Genomic DNA, 20,440 nt, shown 5'->3' on the forward strand with positions numbered 1-20,440 from the left:
AAGGACGAGCCCCTTCATAGGAGTTCGGACAGAGTCGGTACGCCTCTGATTACGAGTAAGGGAACAAACGTTCGACTTAGCGTAGGAGGATATACCCCGACTCGCATAGCGAAAGAAGAAGAAGAAGAAATTATCAGATGCATTACAAATGGGACCCAAAAGGTATGCATATATGGCTTACCGACCCAGTTTTGGGATTAACAGGTTATCCTATGATCATGCTTCTGTTTGCTTCCTATGTTTCCAGTCGTTCAAAGAATGCGAACAAATTTTCGGTCGAACTTAATGGAATTGTGGTACAGATAATTTCGTCGAACTTACAGGAATACTACGCGAACCAAGACCCACTATGGCAAAAGATTGGAACCGAAATAATGGTGAGTATTTGATGAAAACGTTTTTTGGAGAAAGTTTTATGTGACCTTTAATATTCACCTTTTTCGTAGGAACGCACTGGAGAAACCTGTCCGTGGAAGGAGATACGCAATCACTTCAAGCGACACATAATATTCCACTTGAACAACTACACGGGAGATTTAGAGACAATAAATCGACTACAATATCCTTATCTACAGAAGCTAAACAAAGTACAAATCCATTTCACCGATAATGGACCAAAGCCGCCGAATGCTACGAGCGTTATGCATAATAAACTCTTCATCAAGTACATAATGGACGGTCGATACGATTCGGATGTGCAAGAGGCTTTTAAACGGTGCAGTTCAGAGGCGAAGAAAATTATCAATATCAACGTGAAAGATCCTGCGTACGCACTGACAGAGTCAGTGCAACAGTATTTGTTGAAGGTAAAGAAACCCGCCGGTACCATTTGCAGAGAATGTGCCGAGAAGCTGCCAGAGTCGGCTGAGGGGGAGGCACCAAATGAGCTTGCTACTGTTTCCCAATCGACGAATGTTTCTCCGCTGCAACCATCTCCAGTGATGTTGGATGGTATCCCCATTGAAATAGAGGTATGTTGTGTACATCCGACTTTGTAGAAAAATGGATGAAATGCGATTCTTTACTTGCGCAATTGTATGATTTTAAAAACTCATAACTTTTAATTTTTCAGAACTGTTCCGCGCCAATATCTAATACTTTCACTCCTAATGATCTTCTGGAAAACGAATCACTCAACGTAAATACACAACAATTTAAAGAAATCTTACTACAGCTTAGCCAAACCAGAAATGTTCCTATCGAAGAAATTATCCTAGAAAATTCAATTTCCTATAATGCAACCATTAAACAGTTTTCCCAAGCCGACCCCCTTGAATCAGTCATGGAACTTATACATGGTAATATCGATACAAGAGAAAACCAGGAAACTCAAATAGCAGAATCTGAGGAATGTAATCCAGCAAACAACACCTCCATCCTAGAAGTAAGACCTACTTTTCAATACTTTCGGCACTCGCGTAACATATTGCGTCAAATTCTAAATATGTGTAATCATTCGGTTTTATAATGCGGTGCTTTTTATCATTTTAGTATAATAGCGCTGGTAGAAATAGTAACACAGCAACCTCGTTTAATGAAGCTCCAGCATCTTGCGTCGCTTCCTTCGTAAGTACACTTATTTACTCCAAAAATTTTGCATGTATATAATTATTTTGATGTGATTTTAGAGCAACACGGCTGAGGAGTTGATAAACGATAGCTATTTAGCAAATGTCTCTATTCCAGATGTAAGTGGAAATTTTGTGTGTAAAAACTTAAGGTCACGTAATATGTGCGTTCCTCCTTTGCAGCAAATTATTGTCCTCTCTGATGATGAGATCGACGAAGGTGAGCATACAATGCAATCGAAATCTAAACCTAATGAAATCGTAAGTGTTATTAATTATGGTAAATCGGTTGGTTGTATAGAACATCTATTTTATACATAATTGTGGCAAACTGGCCGATCTGGCTGATATGATGTATGAGGAAATTTCAAATGAAAACTTGTGGCTTCTTCTTCTTTTTGGCGTAACGACCTTGTTGGTCATGCCTGCCCCGTTAAGGGCTTACGAGACTTTTTACCCTATGTGTTCGTGGATAGTCAGTCCTCTCGTACAGGGGAGGGTCCGGTCTCGATTGGGATTCGAATCCACGCCATCGAGGTGGTGAGCCCCGGCACTCATGGGCCTATTTTTCTAACCGGCGCTACTACTCGGCTGTCTTGTGGCTTGTGGCTGTAAAATGTATTATTTTTATTTACAGCTCATTATTACGGTCTCTGATGACGAAGTGAATGAGGATGAGGCAGAAGAGCATGAAATAGGAACGAATTCGAAAACAAGTGAAATTGTAAGTGGGTTTATTTATGCATAATCAAATCGGTTCTACAAAAGACGGCGCTTTGTCTAATCACTACAGCACCATTTGCCTTTTGAAGACCAAACAACAAACGATGCAAATGCGACTTACAACAACACCATACTCTCGGCTACAGGGTATCCAACATGCTACGACCCACCGATCGTAAGTATGCCTATTTTCTGTATTTAACTTTGCATGTGTATAATTTATTCGATGTCCTTTCAGCACAACACACCTGAGGAATCTAGCCATCGTAGTTTGGCAAACATTTCTAATCCAGATGTATGTGGTGTAAATTTAAGTGAAAGCTATGGCCGTAATTAAAGTATTTTCCTTCTTTACAGTGCCTTCGACTCTCTGATGATGATATGAACGAGGATAATGAAGAAGAGCCAACCATTGCACCAAATTCTAAAACAAATGAAATCGTAAGTGTTCCTAATTTTGCATAATGAAATCAATTCCACAAAGACTGCGCTTTTTCATTTCAGAATTGTTTGCCTGTTGAAGATCAAACAACAAACGATGGAGTTGATACTAATGCTAACAGCATACTTTCGGTTGCTGGGGATCCAACATCTTGCCACTCACCGATCGTAAGTTTGCTAACTTTTTGTGTGAAAATGTTTATGTACATAGTAAATTCGATGTTTTTAGCACAACACACCTGGGGAATCGACAAGCAATTGCAGTTTACCAAACATTTCTATTCCAGAGGTAAGTCGACTAACTTAAAGTGAAAGCTGTGGCCATATTTTCCGTATTTTCTTACTTTTCAGTGCCTACGACTCTCTGATGATGATATGAATGAGGATGACGAAGAAGAGCCAATTATTGTACCACGTTCCAAACCGAAAGAAATCGTAAGTGTTCCTCATTTTGCATAATGAAATCGATTCTATAAAGATGGCGGTTTTTTTATTCCAGAATCGTTTGCCTGTTGAAGATCAAACAACAAACGATGCAGTTGATACTAATGGCAACACCATACTCTCGGTAGCTGGGGATCCAACATCTTGCGACTCATCGATCGTAAGTTTGCTAACTTTTTGTGTGAAAATATTTGTGTGCATAGTAAATTCGATGTTTTTTTAGCACAACACACTTGAGGAAATGGCAAGCAATCGTGGTTTGGCAAACATTTATATTTCAGATGTAAGTGGTGTAAGTTTGAGTGAAAGTTGTGGCCGTAATTTGGGCATTTTCTTACTTTCCAGCACCTTCGATTCTCTGATGATGAGATGAATGAGCATGACGAAGAAGAGCCAATCATTTCATCAAATTCCAAACCGAATGAAATTGTAAGTGTTCCTTATTTTGCATAATCAAATCAGTTCTTTAGAGACGGTGTTTTGTTTTTATTTTACATCAGGATAATTTGCCTGTTGAGGACCAAACAACAGTCATTGCAAATGAGAGTTACAACAAAACCGTACCCTCGGCTAGTGGGGATCCAACATCTTGTAACGCATCAATCGTAAGTGTGCCTATTTCCTGTTTGAAATTGTGCGTGCAATTTAAAAATTAAATGTGTTTTAGCACAACACACCTGAGGAATCGACAAGTAATTGCAGTTTACCAAACATATCTATTCCAGAAGTGAGTCGTCTAACTTAAAGTGAAAGCTGTGGCCATATTTTCTGTATTTTCTTACTTTTCAGTGCCTACGACTCTCTGATGATGATATGAATGAGGATGACGAAGAAGAGCCAATTATTGTACCACGTTCCAAACCGAAAGAAATCGTAAGTGTTCCTCATTTTGCATAATGAAATCGATTCTATAAATACGATGGTTTTTTTATTCCAGAATCGTCGTTTGCCTGTTGAAGATCAAACAACAAACGATGGAGTTGATACTAATGGCAACACCATACTCTCGGTAGCTGGGGATCCAACATCTTGCGACTCATCGATCGTAAGTTTGCTAACTTTTTGTGTGAAAATATTTGTGTACATAGTAAATTCGATGTTTTTTTAGCACAACACACCTGAGGAATCGACAAGTAATTGCAGTTTACCAAACATATCTATTCCAGAAGTGAGTCGTCTAACTTAAAGTGAAAGCTGTGGCCATATGTTCTGTATTTTCTTACTTTTTAGTGCCTACGACTCTCTGATGATGAGATGAATGAGGATGACGAAGAAGAGCCAATTATTGTACCACGTTCCAAACAGAATGAAATCGTAAGTGTTCCTCATTTTGCATAATGAAATCGATTCTATTAACATGGCGTTTTGCAACAAACGTTGCAAATGAGACTTACAACAACAGCATACCCTCGGCTAATGGGGATCCAACATCTTGCAGCCCATTCGTAAGTGTGTTTTTGTCTGCATGCAATTGTGCGCGAGCATAATTATTTTGATATTTTTGTGGCGTACACAATAGGAAGTTAATTAACCATATTGTAAAAATCATACTAAGCTTAGGTTAGCCTTTTTAATGTAAAAAAGCAAGACGCCAGTTCATAGCAGTTGAGTTCAGTTATAACTTGCAACGTGAAAGCATTAACATAAATATAGAACCCCTCTTTATCTTTTAGCCCAACACAGTCGAGGAATCGGCAAGCAATCGTTGTTTGGGAAATATTTCTATTCCAGATGTAAGTGGTGTAGTTTAAAGTTGCGGCCGAATTGTCAGGATTTTCCTTATTTTTTAGCACTTTTTAGCACTCTCTGATGATGAGTTGAATGAGCATAATGAAGAGCTAACTACGGTATCAAATTCCAAACCACTTGTGAGTATTCCTAATTACGCACGATCATATCGGTTCTATAAAGACATTTTTTTGTTTTATGACGCCAGAATAACTTACCTGCAGTTCAAACAACTTGCGACGCACCAATCGTAAGTATGCCTATTTAAAAAAAAATAAGTAGAAAGAAATTCTGCATTTACATAATTAGTTTCATACCCTTCTAGCAGAACACTCCAGAGGAATCGACAAGCAATCGTTGTTTAGCAAACATTTGTCTTCCAGGTGTAAGTGGTGTAATATACAGTGAATTTTGTGACCGAATCTTGTGATTTTTTTTTTAATTTTCAGCACCTTCTAGCACTCTCGGAAGATGAGATGAATGACGATAACGAAGAAGAGTCAAGCATTGGAAATATTGGTTGAGCTATAAGAAGCGATATTTGAGCATCAAGCTGTCTTCCACACTTTCCCCAAAAAGGGAGGAAACAAAGATATAATTAAAACATTTAAAGGAAGTATGCTAGTGATGTGTTCAGATGATATTACACTCCACTACCAGGAAGGAATACTCAATTGTCAACCATGTTCCAAAGAAAAATAGTTAAGCTAAGATAAACCATTCACCTATCTTCGGAAAGTAAAACCTATTTTAAAGATTTTTGTGGCTAAACAAACTTAATGCAATGGTTATTTATATGTTCGCCTACAATTGATTATATCTGGTTAGTTTAGTTGTTTGTTAAGTTATGCATTAACATATGGTAGAATTGTTCAGCCTTAAGAAATAAATGTGATTGAAAAAGTACTGATGACTTGTCCGGTAGTCAAAATGACTGGTCCGGTAGTTCTAGTGTTAAAGATACTGTGCTTGAAGACTGGCATAATTAATAGAGCATACCGTTTCTTTGTTTCTAAGTAAAATTCGAGATTTGTGGATTATTCATGACTCGTTAATAGGTTAACGTCTAGGAGTCATGACAAAGGAAAGAAGCAGGAAATTGCGCCGTAATCCCAGATTAATAATAAAAACGTTCGCAACGGTTTTTTTTCTGATAGACTAAAAAATATGAAATAGTTGAAGGTGGATGGAATCGTTAGGGAACTTTTTAACCTCATTTTCAATTACTGCCGCGCATACCAAATGCCTACATTGTAGAAGGCCTAATTCTATCAACAGCTTGCCGTCCGGATACGGTGTAATGAATCCGTATCGGTTATCATCCGATCACATCATTTTGGTGTGCTATCAACGGTGTCACCTGACACACATCCTACTGGACTTAAACAAACATCAAATGGAATGTAAGCAAACTTCTAGACCGCGTTGCTGATACGGAGAAACTGGTGCAAACGCGCCGGTCGTGAAGCGTTGCGACACCGTGAATTATGCGGACGTAAACGTATTAAAATACTAATCCGTCCATTTATCTGAGCGAAAACAATGGAATGAACGCATTAGGTGAAACAATGCATAAAATAAAATAAAAACCTTGATCTAAACAGCTATTTTATTCAGGGCAGAGAAGAACAGTGAAAGTAACGGTAGTAAGGGGTAACTTAGAATTATGCAAATTTACAAGCCTACAGCAAATGAGAGAAGTAGATATTTCGCAGGATAATATCTTGTTGATAAACTTGCCTATTGTTATAAGTATTTTGACTGATTTTATGCTACTTGCTTTTCGAATAAAAAATGTACACACTTGTATAAATATATCCTGTAATTTCTTGGCTCGGACATAAATACAATCATTTTGCTATCTCGCAAAAAATGGCAAAGCGAATGGACGGATCGCTAGATCGAAGCGAAGCGAAAAAAATGGTCGTGTCGAGATCTCGACTCCACTTACACGTCGAGACGATGCGCGGAAACGAAACGACGCGGCTAACCGTTTTTCGCTTTTTTAACGGTTGCAAAGTATTGTTTACCTTTTGTACGGGACAGCGTCGAGAAAACTGACAAGTACCGTCGTTTTCGGTCCTTCCAATCATGATGACCTCAATTGATCTTTAATTGTTACAGTTTTCCAACCAAATCAGTATAATAGCACCCCAAACACGGATAAAAAATCCTTATACATTGCACAAAGCGTAAATGGTCACTTTATTTGAAATATTCGTCATGCTGCAAAAGCTTTAGGCAGAGTAGATCGCATATGTTACGATTGATAATTTTTTCAAACGTTTGTAGCTGGCAGTTTACAGAACCGTCTTCTGTTATTTTTTTCATCTTACCTCTGTTCGGTGCACTCTTCGGCCTTATCGATCGCTTCTTCTTTGGCCTCTTGTGCAAGCGCTGAGTCCGATTCGGTATCGCGACACTCACTGGCGTTATCGACCGGCTCGTCGTTGGCGTCCGTAACGTCCCCACGGGGTTCCTGCACCGGTTCCTCTTCGCCGATAATGATTTCCTCAGGATCTGGCGCACGCGGAAGGAACTCTTCGTCGGGGAACATGTCCTGGAAGATGCGTCGGGCTTGATCGATGCTCTGGTCGTAGTCTAGCTCGTGGTATGGGCCACAAGTCAAACGAATACCAGCGGGAACAACCGAATTTGATGTCACCGTACACGCAACGCAAGAAGGAATGTTAAAATACGCTTCGTAGAGTATGGTGGAAGTTGTGTTTGCTGATTGTGTTTCGGCCGATTCAATATGCTCCTCGCCGCTTGTCGTTGCTGGTGCCGTATTGCAATAATCATAGCTAAATATTTGTGCAATGTATGGTTTGAGATCATCTTCTGGGTTTGCTGACAACGCGAGAGTTGTTACGTGGATAAGATCTAAAATGACAAAGGAGTTAAGAAAATTATATAAAATTTGGAAAATAATAAAAGGGGCCACATGAATGAACTTACAAATTTCCTTTGGACATGTCCCGCTGTAGTGAGACATTTGTAGTATTGTTGCTCCTTCGCGGTGGCCGCTAACGGGAGGTAGCTTCATGATTGCAACTCCACCACCTCCGGGATTCTGTGACGCTCCACCGAAAGGCACATTGGTAAGTATCACGGCACGTGCAAGCCCTCCGCATGAATTCTCCTTTTTGGTCTCAGTCTTGCTGCCTTGCGCGAAGACATCCTGCGACAAGTAGCCCGGCCCTACTACCAAATCTTTCGACCGGATATTCTGCTTGCCACACTTGACAGATTCGAACCGATTCGTTCCCTCCGGGTTGGAATGCGTATCAAAATGAATACCTTCCACTGCCTTGTTGAGGCAGTAAATGCCACCGAAAACGGCGCACAGCCTACAGAAACACTGCGGAATCTCGCCGCAGCCGTAAACCGGAAAGAGGAATGGGCTGTTACCGTAGTGACCGAGGCTCATCAGAAACTTTTTCACGCCAGCCAAGCCTTCCCGAGCCGGCGTACGATCATTTCCCATCGCTATCGTGTACAGCACGTAATGGATTAGATTCGGCGTCAGTTTATGGCTCTGCAGATGCTCCAGGAACGTTTTCCCATCCAGCTCTTCTGGTTTGTTTTCCACATCCTGTCCTTCATCGTAGGATGCGCAGCTTTGCAGGAACTTCATCAGCAAACGCTTTTCGATCACATTAACATCCTTGCTGGTGAAAACGTCCGAGCGAGAGCACGGAACCGTCATTATCTTGCCCTCCCAAAGCGTAGCAACTCTATCGAGCGCCCGGAACTCGGCGTACCGACAGATGTTGGACGATATCAACAACTCCACCATCGAACCCCGCGCATACAGCAGCTTTGGTGTGAGATCGATATTGAACCGTCGGAATTCCTGCTCAATCTTTTCCCTATTCCACCCGTCTACGTCACCACTTTCGATAAGATTATTCCATTTTTCACGCCCATTCTGAACGGCCGTTGGATTGGGGGAAAGTTGAAGAAAGTTGTTTTCGATCGTACAAGGTGTTGAAGCTGACCGCGGGTTGTTCAAATACTTGCGAAATGCATCCAAGTTAAAGGAAGCCCAGTAACCCCCATAGTAGTCATTGGTATCGAGATGAAGAACCGTTTTGCCGATACGGCTTGCAGCGGCAGCAACAATTGATTCCGTCAGTCCTGTTCGCAAGATAGGTAGAAAAACAATGATTTACGCTCGACATGTTCGAGCCTTTCTTTCCAAATACAAGCATGACTCACCAGTCCCAATCACTATTAGGTCAAACTCCGTAGGAAGCTCTTCTTCCATGTTACTAAAGATTTTTCGGGTATTAGGAAGGATATGGTGCAAGCAGAATACCGAACTGCAAATGAATACAACAAATAGCACAAAAAGGAACCAACTTTTACGCAAAACACCGATTGATTTTTCCACACTAGAGAGGGGATTCTCGAATGTCGTAGATGATTCCCAAGTGAGCGGTGCACCTACTGGGTACTAGTGGTGGCCGAATCTCGATTTTGAAGTTTTGAGAATCACTTCACGGATTCAGTCAGAAATGGATTTGAATCATATTCGATCCGTTTCATCGAGAAGCTTAACGTGACGTACAAACGCGTATAAAATACGTTTTATCCCGAGCTTTGTGCGGCGTTTGTTGTATAATATAGTTATACCAGAAGGTCCGGTGTTTTTACTCGTATATGGAAGGGGAAGCATGTTCAACAGATAGGCTTGACTTGCTCGACGACTCCCGTTAGCTCCAGGAGACAAATGTCGTTCGCTATAAAAACCCGGTTGACAGAAATTGACATTGTTGCTGGTACTATGTAGTTCCAGCAAGAGTCCCAGCAAGCTGCCATGGAAAAACTTGCTGGTACTACATGACAGCTGCAAAAAATTTGAATTTTTGTCAACCGGGAAGCTTTCCTGCAACATCTCGACCAGACTCTATTCAATTTGATTCGATTTAAATTTATTAGATCCGATTAGCTTTAAATTAATTCTGACCTGATTTGATTGGTTTGGAACTCGATACGGACTTTAATCAAATCGATTAGAACTCAATAGGTACGGTCACACGAGACGAACCTTTGATGGCGAACCTTTCGCACACTATTACAACCGAACCTTTTAGCGCTTTTTTTTATTATTCGCCGAACCTTTTAGCGTTCACACGTAACGAATCTTTGATGTAGTTTCATTGATAGTTGGTAAGAATAAATCAAAGCAAGCATTGTAAACAAATGGGGAAACCAAACGGAACTGGTTTGGTTTATTTTTATAGAGGCTTTGAGCCTTTCAGCTACATTCGCCTCGGAACGGAACTGTCAAAAAGGTTCGCGGCAAAGGTTCGTGCTATCCACCAAAATCGGCTAACCTTTTCTGCTCGAAAAAGGTTCGCGAACTCTGCTCGCTTCACTAACACATTTAAAAAAAGGTTCGCCGAGCGTCCAAATTCGAGCAGGGTTCGTCTCGTGTGACCGTACCTAATGCGACATTTACATTATTTTCATGGCAAATTCATCTGTGTTAACTTGTTTTTAAGCGCGATTCCCAACGAATTGCCCGCACGATACTCTTGTTTGGCGGGGTTTCTTTGTATTTCGTTCGTGGTGTAAGCATTGGCGTTGTAAATAGCAACATTCGACAATGCCGCGTAGAAACTGCGACATTACGCGACGCAAGTAGATGAATGTTTTGAAAATATCGCACTCGGATCAGAATACTGAGCAAGTTTATGTGATGAACAAAGGCAAACTCACATATGGTTGCAGTTGAATCACTAACGACGTATTTTGTGAACAGATTGAAAGCCTACAGCTTAGCTTGGCTTCATACTTTTGAAAAGTGAAACAATTTCTACACCTGGTGAATCCACATGGAGTTATTTGTTTGTAGTTTTTTCATACGTTTTAAATATGTTTAAAACATAGTAGTAAAAATAACACACAAGTATTAAATTATTTTACTATTTTTATTTGGATTTTCTTATGTTTTTATCATGAATATTTGGAGTAGTTTTGAAGATCGGTATCGCCAGCATTCCATTACCTTTCAGTTGGTTTAACGCAATATTGTTATGCTGTTTAGTTGGTTTTTGGCTGCCTACTGTTGTATCTTGTTACTATGCTATCGCTTTTTGTGGTTCTATTATAATTAATATTATTTAAGAATAAGGAGTACATGGTTGTTATTGAATTGTTTTTTTGTTTCATTACTATTATTCAAAATGGTATGAATTCTGCGTAGTTTTTCCCCTACACCTTGCATTTCACTTATCTCTCAGTAGTACATCAGTACGTAACTTTCATTCGGTTCTTCTTCTTTGTTCTTTTTTTTAATATCAAGCAAGCAGTTTTATATCACTACATTCATTGGGTAATGCTGCAGAATTTACTTTATAACGATGATTGTTTTGGATTTTTTCCATGTGTTCACGTTACATTGTTTTTTTTTTGTTAATTTTAGCAAATCTTACCTAACGAAACGAATCAGCTCTATTTCATATTACTAAACATAGTGTCACACTCTTCTAAAAGTGATTACATTTGTGATTAATTTGATGCGAGCATGTATCATAGGGATTAGACTAAATTGAGTTTTCATCACGATATTTGCGATCGGATAATTTACGAGATAAGATTTGAAATAAGAAACACACCCATTAGTCGGAAAAAGAGAAACATAAAATGAAAGGAATGGTTAAATCGATGGGAAATACGTAAAATATCAGTATACTGTACGTGAAATTGTGCAGCACAAACAAAATGAAATGAAAAGAAAGTAATAAACAATTTTAAACACCGCAATCAATGATAATACAGATAAGAAATAATTAATCAAATCTCAATACGGGATTTACAATTTTATGAAACAAGTGTAAATAAATGCATGTATCCTATTGCCTTACCATCTATATACTCTTGATAAGATTTGAAATATTCATGTTTGTTTGTATCATGTTTGCTTATTTGTTTTGTACAACAATTGTTGCATAATTTTGATTAATTTTGCTTTGTTTTTCAGCATGTGAAACAAGAAGGAATTATGATCGGAGCAAAAATAGAAAAATTAGTTGGAAATTAATAAAAAAAAAATAAAAAAAGGATTCAAATATGCTTAGGTTAGAAACTGCAAAGATTCTACCGTAAACAAGTAATATGGCACTTGGTACAAATATTGAACAGTGAATCGTACATTGCCGGCCCAAATCAATGAGCCTGAGCGGAAACAAGCGGAAGAGAGAGTGACTAGAAGCTAATTTCGTTAAAGCGGTTGTCCCGTGACCATCCATTTCTACACATAAGCTCATTCATGGCCAATTCGCTGTCTCTAAAGAAGTTTACGAAAAAAAAAATCTAAATAAAAACTAGCAGGGTTGTTTCTCTTTGATATATGCACTTCATTCAGTATCTACCGTTCAAATAATCAAAATAATCTCAACTGACACATGCTTGCATAATCATTGCTTAAACTGCACCACCACGGTGTGATAGTTATAGTTTTGAATGCTATCGCTAATTCGGTTTCCTATCCATCGTTTGTGTTCGTCACATTTTCGTATCCATCGCATTCAAATGCAGTAAATGTTCGCTATAGTTGGTTTTCTGATAGTTTCATTAGTTATGTAACACCGATACTGACGCATTTTTATATGACAAGGAAAACACGACATTTACTTGTTGAAGCTACACATTTTCGGTCCAGCTTTGCAGCGCAGTATCCTTCTTTCCGTCACACCTCAAACCAATAGTTTATGTTTCGCGAACAAAACCCGCCGGTACGGCAAGTCCGGAGCAGGAAGGATACACCATCGTTCTGAAACCACCTCATTTTGTTTTGAACGCTTCTGGCGTACGTTATGGTACACACTCGCAAATTGGTTTGTTCGTGCCTATCTCCTAATATTCCCAGAGATCTTGCGGTTTTTTTTACAGCTTTACCTCATGTTTTCCCATATCCTTTTCTTTTTTGGTTGCTTTCTGCGCAGTTCTTACGCAGTTGACCCTTTCCCACGGGTCACACCTAACCATTACAGAATACAAGTACGTAATGTGATGCTAACGTTTTAAATTCACAGATAAAAATCATACCGACCCAGGCGCAGGACTTAAAGCAATGGAAATCCAGGAAAATTCAAAAGCAAAGCTATTTGCTCGAATTTCACCGGATAATTGAATAAGATTCGGGAACCGACGATGTAACAGAGACATACTCGGCTTCGAAGAGCTTTCATTCTTTGCTAGATTCGTCCTCTATTTGTTGGAAACACAGTTCAAACGTAGCTAAAATCATGGAAGTAGACTTAGCAGAACAACATTAAAGCCATTCGCACTAGATTGAGCAAACATCATCCGAGCCGTGGCCAACAGGAAAATGCAGTGTAGACTAAAAGCATTTCCGCGGCTTTCGGCCGGTGTTCAATTTGTTTTAACCTAGCTACCGTTTTGGGGTTATGGTGGATTTTTTGCACGCTTAACATCTCTTGCTACCGGTTGTGCTTTCAAACCTAACACAAAAAGAAGTGAAAAGAAGTCTGATAAAACGCACAGGCTCTTCTAGTTAAAATAAACCATTGAGTCGTCCGTATGAAGGCAAACTTGTTCTAAATCTTGCACAGAGGATTGAACTAAGATTCTGAAGTCCCCCTGTGTATCTTCGTTGCGTCGAATCGGAGCATTTCCTTCCTTCCAGTATTCCCGATAAGGTGTTATGAGTGTGATCTGCATGGGAAAACATTTTACCGACTGCACACGTTTCAAGATCAACTACTTTCCGTTTGTCCATTTTTTCGATCTGCTGCTAGCTGGTTGCAGACTCTTTCCATACATACAATTGATTCCATCCTATGCTTAGTTTATTAAACTACGTTTTAGCCTTACCAGATTAAATCTAATTTTCATTTTCGTCAGGTGGTAAATTATGTATAAGAGAATGCAATATGCGGATTGGGTGGGGGAAAAGGGCGGTTAATCGAAAAGGTGAGTCTTTTATAAACTTCATATATATCAAGATTGGTATCAATTATTACTGCCCCGCCTTCTATCGGAACGATCCACGACGATGCCTACATTCGATTAGTTTAGAAGAATTTGAATAAGCTTTATGTTTAGAACCAACGACCGACGGTTGGCTTTCCCGACACTCGCGTTTCGTTTTTCTCCATCGTTCAGTTCCAACGGTGTGTTCCAATCAGCATAGCAAATGCAACACTCGATCCTCCGCGATCATCAAATGTACTGTTCGATGATATACTGCTATAAAACGCGGTGGGTAAGATAAAGTGCCTGTCAGGTGTGTTTGCTCGTTTCGCTGCAGTCATAGCGATCGAGGATCACTAGCTTCGTCTCATCTCTTTGTGCTTCTTTTATCTTAAAGTCTGATTTTATCTTATTTAGCAAACGAATAGTAGTGACATGTAGGTCTAATAAAAAAGCTAACTTTATACCTTCTGATTTGGTGTCTGGGATCGTTCCAACAGCAGGAAAGAACGCGGCCCTACGCTGCGAGTTGATGATGGCTTCTATATATTTTTATGTTCGATAGCATTAAACTACCGGTTATCGACTACCGTACTGGTGACTGAGCATGTGCGTGCCGGTGTATGGGTTAAAATCACTCTTCCGCCCTCCTCTCCACTACTTTGCGCCGATCATTATTAGTTGATAAAAGTTAATATCCAGGCGAAGAGAACTAATCCTAATAGTATTATCCTTTGATTTTTTAAACTATCCACAAGAAGCGTACCGCAATTAACATGGGGGTTTACGCAAGTCAAAAAAGCAACTGGTTAGTTGGTTCGATCCTACATTATCCTGGTTCCAGGAAAAGCGATACATATACACACACATACAAAGGAAATCAGAGCAATCCATTACGCGCGGATTGAAGGGCATTACTTAAATAACTAGAAACGCATGTGTCGATCGCGCCAGCTCCGGCAACGTATGTAACCCACGTCCTGCCAGCACATGCCAAATCACTCTCATTCGCTGCAAGGCTGTACGACGATGGCAAACAGCCAACACCACACACCTCACTGTGGAGCATCTATGGACTTCCATTTCCCCGTGGACAAATGGCCATGTCCGTTGGTTGGACGGGGGGAACAGCTTATGCTTGTCTTACTGACTTACAGATTACACTGCCATAGTATCGTAGGCTGTGAGTCCGGTGCTACCGGCGGCTGCTGTTTGTTTGGTGTACTTGGGTTTGACTTCGTTTCTGGAAAAAGGCGTCACGATCGGTGACGAGAAATGAGAGACGTGATACAAAGAGAAGAAAAATTAATATTTGCTCGTGGAGATTCTACTAAATCCCTAGGAAGAAAGGAGGTAATATGGTGCTGCAAAAGAAAACTGAGTTATATAAACGTTGCACTCGCGCAGTGGTTAGCCTTATTTAAGATCGTTAGCCGCGAATAGATAATTTTCTATTCTAAGTGCTTGTGGTGGTTATGGTTATGTTCACAAATGTAATGTCTTCTTGTTATATTATGGTGTCCTATATAACCGTTGCATTTGTAACAGTTTCAAAGGAGCGTACAACTGGACAGTTAACGTTTGCACAAACAATAATTTAAAAACTTCATGTACTACGTACACCAATCAATTCCAATATTGTTTTCATCTCAACATAATGCTTTTGGCATTGTTCGAATGATACCAAAAAAAAAATAACCTTTAAGTTTAAATAAGCGAAAGTCATCCAAGTTGAAATCTGCAGAAGAGTGAATAAATTTCCATAACATACAAACAATCAAATTGAGCAAAAACGAAGAAAACAAATTCATCACAGTGGAAGTAAGCTCAGAGTAATAAATAACCCGTTTGAAAAGCTAAAATCATCATTTTATATTACTTACGAAACTTAGTCACAAATAATGAAGCGAAATCCACGCACCATGTGAGGTTAGTTAGGTAATATTTTTTATTTTGGATTGCTCTTTGAATAACTTAATAAGATTGTTGGAAAAGCAAACAGAACAGACCCGAAATCATATGTTCAAAGAAATTTTCACTACGCACTACATAAACATTCCACGAGTAAGAAGTAAGAAAACCATCCCAGAACATTAAAACAAAAATAAAACAACAAACTTTAGACTTTTTACACCAGAACGTTAAAAAAACCACTACACTAAAACATAAAACAAATAGTTACCTTTTCAACAATTTCTCAGTTTCGTCACCGTTAATAGCATCGTTGGATTTGGATGAGGCTGTTTTGATTTAATAGTTTTGTTTGATATACATTGACGGTCACAATTGGACGAGAATAGGAAACAAAAAAAAAGAAAGAGAAATAATACAATATATGGTAGACACAAAATGAATAAAAGTAAAAATGGAACTCGCTAAGGCCATGAATTGTGAACGAACGATTGCTGCCACGGCGATGTGCATGCAATACATTTGCTGACGTTGATGAGGAGGGTAAGTAAAACATAAAACAAATAAATCATATTCGTTATCCGCACCGAACATTCAATCGAATGTGACATCTACACACAGACACACACAAGAAAGACATGCATGCAACACATAGAATTCCGAAAGAAAAAGGGATTACAAAACATATCCTCTCCTTAGGGGGTATTAATATGGGGGTTTTAAAGTATAAATTATTCACTTTTTAACTATAACATCATAAACGATCAACAATGGAAGAAATCTTAAAAATGAATTGGTTAACTGCAACAATCAGAAACGGTGCAAAACAATTTTACTTGAATATTATGTAACACAGATGATTAAACCAAGTAAAATTTGGAATTGATGAAGCACTCAAAGAAAAACGACACAAGTTAAATCTGTAATCTGTACTCGATGCTAGGTTGATGCAAAACACCAGCTTCATGTTCAAGGTTATCTATCTGGTTTAATGACACGTTCGTCTATGAACCGTTTCTTAGTCTCAACTGATCAACTGATCTGATCCGTACGGTCGCGCAGGATCAGGGTAAATAACAAGCACATAATTTACACACACACAGAATGCAGAGGTAAGCATTGGATGTGTGACATTCTCTGGCTAACGGTACAATATGGATGGAATGAAGAAATGCCAGCGAAAAATTACGGATGAATGTATTTATGAAATGGTACGCTATGCAGATGAAAATATTGACATGGGGTGGGGAAACGCTTTGGAAATATAGGCGCAGGGTTGTGAGATGACGATCGGTGATAAAGAAATCGATCTATACTAGATATCATGGGGAAACAGAATGTGATCATGAGGTGGCACTGGTGAAATGCTAATGCAGGCATAACTAATGCGCCAGCAACTCACCCTCGGATGGTTCTGTCAATATTACGGTTCAACAACGGAAGTCAAGGCAAGTCGGGGACGGATACCAATAGCAATATCGAAAGTGTGAAAGAATATTCGAGCCACAACGCGTAGCAAAAATGAGAAGAGAAACAGATAGACTAGCATTAGACGTGGTTCTCTTGTCGGCACTTACAGAGGTAATGTGGTTGGTTTACAGTTACGGGTTGTTTAATATTTTCTGTTCGTATTTTCAAGCAACATCAACATCGAATACCGTTCAGTATTAAACGGTAGGAAAAATCATCAAAAGTGCCGACATGGTGTACTTACCTCCGTAGTTTCCACGCGGTCCATTGTCGCGGTCACATTCAGCCTCGGATATTTCATTGCTTTCTTTAGAGTCGTTGAAAGACGAGTTGCTCGTGTCGTGGTTGCGCGGTGGTGGTGGTGGGGGTTCCGGCGAACCAACGCTACGGCGTCCTACCGATCCTCGCGATCCATAGTGTTCGTACGGCGTGCCATAGTTGCCTCCGTACTGTGAACCGTACTGATCGTCTTCTGGGGCACAGTTGGCCGGATCGTCATACTCGGGACCAGGACCGCAGTACAATGAGCCGCCCTGCGAGTTGATGCGAGTGTAGCGCCTCTGCAAGCGAGAATGCAACAGTTGAGAAAATGAAATGTGAAGAACACTGTATGTTGGAAGTAGGAAACATTTCTTACATATTGATCTTCCTCGGCACAGTTCGCCGGATCATCGTATTCCGGTGCAGGTGTGTAGATACTGCTCTGGCCACCTTGGCTGTTCTTGCGCGCATAGCGATTCTGGCGTGGCTAGAAACGTTAGGAACTCATTATTCTCGAATGGCTAAGGGTAGGGGCAGCTCAACCACCAGCTGTACCCGCCCCGATTGGATGTAGACACATTACCATTGACTGCGATCCGGAACGTGAGTGGACGTGGCTAGGTACCTGCATCGCCATGTTGGAGCCCATCGTGCCCATGTGACCCGGGCCTCCCATGCCGTTCTGATGTGGGAAGGTTTGGAAATTCATCGCCTTCGTCGGGTCCATCTCTTCACGGAATCCGAGCAGATGGAATGTGGCGTACGGGCAAATTTCATCCTCCATGCCTAATGGCGGTGCGAAAATAAAGACGTTGAAAGTGAAGAATAAGTCACGGGTATGATGACACGCTATAAAGCACGCAGTTGTTTTTGTTATTAGTAAGTTGTTATACCCAGATTCTATTATTAGAAGATGTTGTTAGTAAGATAATCTACGCAATTCTTCGGCGGTTAGTGGCACACAATATTTCCAATCGAATTGATAATCTGTCTTACCCTTATCTATAGAATACGTCCAATGAGTTAGTGCACAGTGTTAGTGAGTAAATATGATCGATGAAATTTTGTTTCGATATTGCATTATCCAATCGAATAGAGTGTATATTGAAAGAAAAAGATAGAGCAAGTTTTATTACATAGGTACAGTACAGTTAGATAAACATTGTGAAACTCGCAAGCATTACAGAAAAAAGACAAATCGACAATAATAAAATAACAAATATACAACAAAATTAAAATTATGCGTGAGATATCAACTTGGTTGGGTGAACTTAAATGCTACTAGAGAAGACCTCTACAACTTTACCATAACACGCCGGTGGATGGTTGAAACGTCTTGGCAGTGGTGGCGGTGCCTTCTTCAGTTCTTCGTACAGCGGACGGCGTGGATCCCAAGTGGTATGATTGGATTTTATGGAGGGATTATGGCCTAATTTGACACAATACAAATCATATTCAATTTTATAGTGATGGAAAAGTAAAGCTTGGCGATAGAACTTAATATAAATGGAGCAATCCATCAAAATACAAATTATAATATCATGAAAATATGGATGATTTCATAAGTACAATATATTTGTAGAGCCAGAAAAAATTCAACATCTACGTAAACAACAAAAACAGCAAGGCTATTTTAAAACCCAGAGAAAAAATTCCAGGAGTCACGCCGAGAGACTCGAAACATTTTATTTCCAATGCGCCTTTTACATTTGACTGCAACTGGCTATTTCTTTGCAAATACAAAACAACTAATTGTTTTCAAAACAAGTAATTGTAGGCTGTTAACTTGAACCTCGTGTTGCGGAATGTTTGGGTAGGTTTTAAATTAGTTCATATATTTTTAAATCCTGAATACAAAAACAACTTGAATCGCAATTCCACAAACAAAAGATTTTTCATAACAATATTCTTCGTATTTTGTCGTAAAGGGTCCGCGACAGCCGAGCGGTAACGCTGGTCAGAAAATCGGCCCATGAGCGCCACCTCGACAGCGTTGGTTCGAATCCCAACCGAGACCGGACCCTCCCCTGTACGAGAGGACTGACTATCCACGTACAACAGGGAAACAAGTCTTGTAAGCCCTTAACGGGCAGGCATAACCAACAAGGTCGTTTACGCCAAGAAGAAGAAGATTCTTCGTATTCTGCGGTAGTGTGAATTTTCTTCCACATAAAATACTACCGAAATTTTTATGTAAATAAGACTGTAAATAACAAAGCATGCCTTGTTTTCAACGATGCCAAATGCGTAGAATTTTTTTTTGCATAGAACATTCTTCTTCTTTGATTATTTTAATTCACGATATCGGTAATTCGAAATTTAGCGTGTCCCAGATTTTTTACTTTTGCAACAATGTTTATATACGATTATACAATTGGACGTAAAATTGAGCAGTAGTACATCTAAATGAGAATTCGTTTTTCTATCATAACTCAAGGAAAAATTGAAAAAATACAGTCTTTTACATTTACTTTTGTAGCTTATTTGAAGTACAAATAAAAAGTACAAATGGCCTTTGTAGTGCAGTAAAAAGTAGTTCCTATTTTTATAAAAAAAAATAATTTGTAAAAACAGCATCGCAAATTTGAACCTTCATCTTTACTAAGCATAACTTGACTACAGGAACTTTAGAATGTGCCAAACAATTGAGGGTATTTTAATTGGGAGCGCGGAAACGATACGAACTGTCAGATTTCTCGTCGCGGTCCCATACAAAAGGTAAACAACACCTTTGAAAAAAGCGAAAAAAATGGCTAGCCGCGTCGTTTCGTTTCCGCGCATCGTCTCGACACGTAGGTGGCGTCGTTTTGGATCGTCGAGACGGCCAGCCATTTTTTCGCTTTTTTCAAAGTGTTGTTTACCTTTTGTATGGGGCAGTGTCGAGAAGTGTATCGTTTCCGCGCTCCCAATTGTAATACCCTCAAATGTTTATTTAGTAGTTTGACCAT

General features: G+C 39.6%; 3 protein-coding genes across 3 annotated transcripts in view; 1 reads left to right on the plus strand and 2 right to left on the minus strand.

Moving 5' to 3' along the window:
• The first annotated feature begins 147 nt into the window (after window positions 1-147).
• On the plus strand, window positions 148-5,839 carry LOC131264590 (putative uncharacterized protein DDB_G0282133). The gene is made up of 28 exons (XM_058266869.1): window positions 148-162; window positions 324-377; window positions 447-971; window positions 1,073-1,384; window positions 1,492-1,566; window positions 1,629-1,688; window positions 1,752-1,829; window positions 2,206-2,292; window positions 2,362-2,466; window positions 2,530-2,586; window positions 2,649-2,732; window positions 2,796-2,900; window positions 2,962-3,021; window positions 3,084-3,167; window positions 3,232-3,336; window positions 3,400-3,459; window positions 3,522-3,605; window positions 3,677-3,781; window positions 3,844-3,903; window positions 3,966-4,049; window positions 4,114-4,221; window positions 4,285-4,344; window positions 4,407-4,490; window positions 4,850-4,909; window positions 4,967-5,044; window positions 5,113-5,154; window positions 5,230-5,289; window positions 5,354-5,839. The coding sequence occupies exons 2-28, from the start codon at window positions 375-377 to the stop codon at window positions 5,426-5,428; spliced, it is 2,700 nt and encodes an 899-aa protein (XP_058122852.1). The 5' UTR covers window positions 148-162; window positions 324-374; the 3' UTR covers window positions 5,429-5,839.
• A 1,247-nt stretch (window positions 5,840-7,086) lies between these two features.
• On the minus strand, window positions 7,087-9,299 carry LOC131271731 (rab proteins geranylgeranyltransferase component A). The gene is made up of 3 exons (XM_058273245.1): window positions 9,126-9,299; window positions 7,863-9,044; window positions 7,087-7,787 (listed from the first exon to the last, which is right to left on the minus strand). The coding sequence occupies exons 1-3, from the start codon at window positions 9,172-9,174 to the stop codon at window positions 7,237-7,239; spliced, it is 1,782 nt and encodes a 593-aa protein (XP_058129228.1). The 5' UTR covers window positions 9,175-9,299; the 3' UTR covers window positions 7,087-7,236.
• Window positions 9,300-13,540: 4,241 nt separating this feature from the next.
• The window catches only part of LOC131259281 (cell adhesion molecule Dscam2), a 57,308-nt gene continuing 50,408 nt past the window's right edge, over window positions 13,541-20,440 (minus strand). Inside the window, exons 15-19 of the mRNA XM_058260733.1 lie at window positions 18,799-18,921; window positions 18,076-18,278; window positions 17,869-17,979; window positions 17,476-17,791; window positions 13,541-15,093 (exon numbers count right to left, since the gene is read on the minus strand). Of these exons, the coding sequence (XP_058116716.1) occupies window positions 15,002-15,093; window positions 17,476-17,791; window positions 17,869-17,979; window positions 18,076-18,278; window positions 18,799-18,921 (845 nt within the window). The 3' untranslated portion in view covers window positions 13,541-15,001. The remainder of the gene's footprint in view (window positions 15,094-17,475; window positions 17,792-17,868; window positions 17,980-18,075; window positions 18,279-18,798; window positions 18,922-20,440) is intronic.

The sequence above is a fragment of the Anopheles coustani genome, chromosome 3 (assembly GCF_943734705.1).
Source record: "Anopheles coustani chromosome 3, idAnoCousDA_361_x.2, whole genome shotgun sequence".
In the NCBI taxonomy this organism is placed as follows: Eukaryota; Metazoa; Arthropoda; class Insecta; order Diptera; family Culicidae; genus Anopheles; species Anopheles coustani.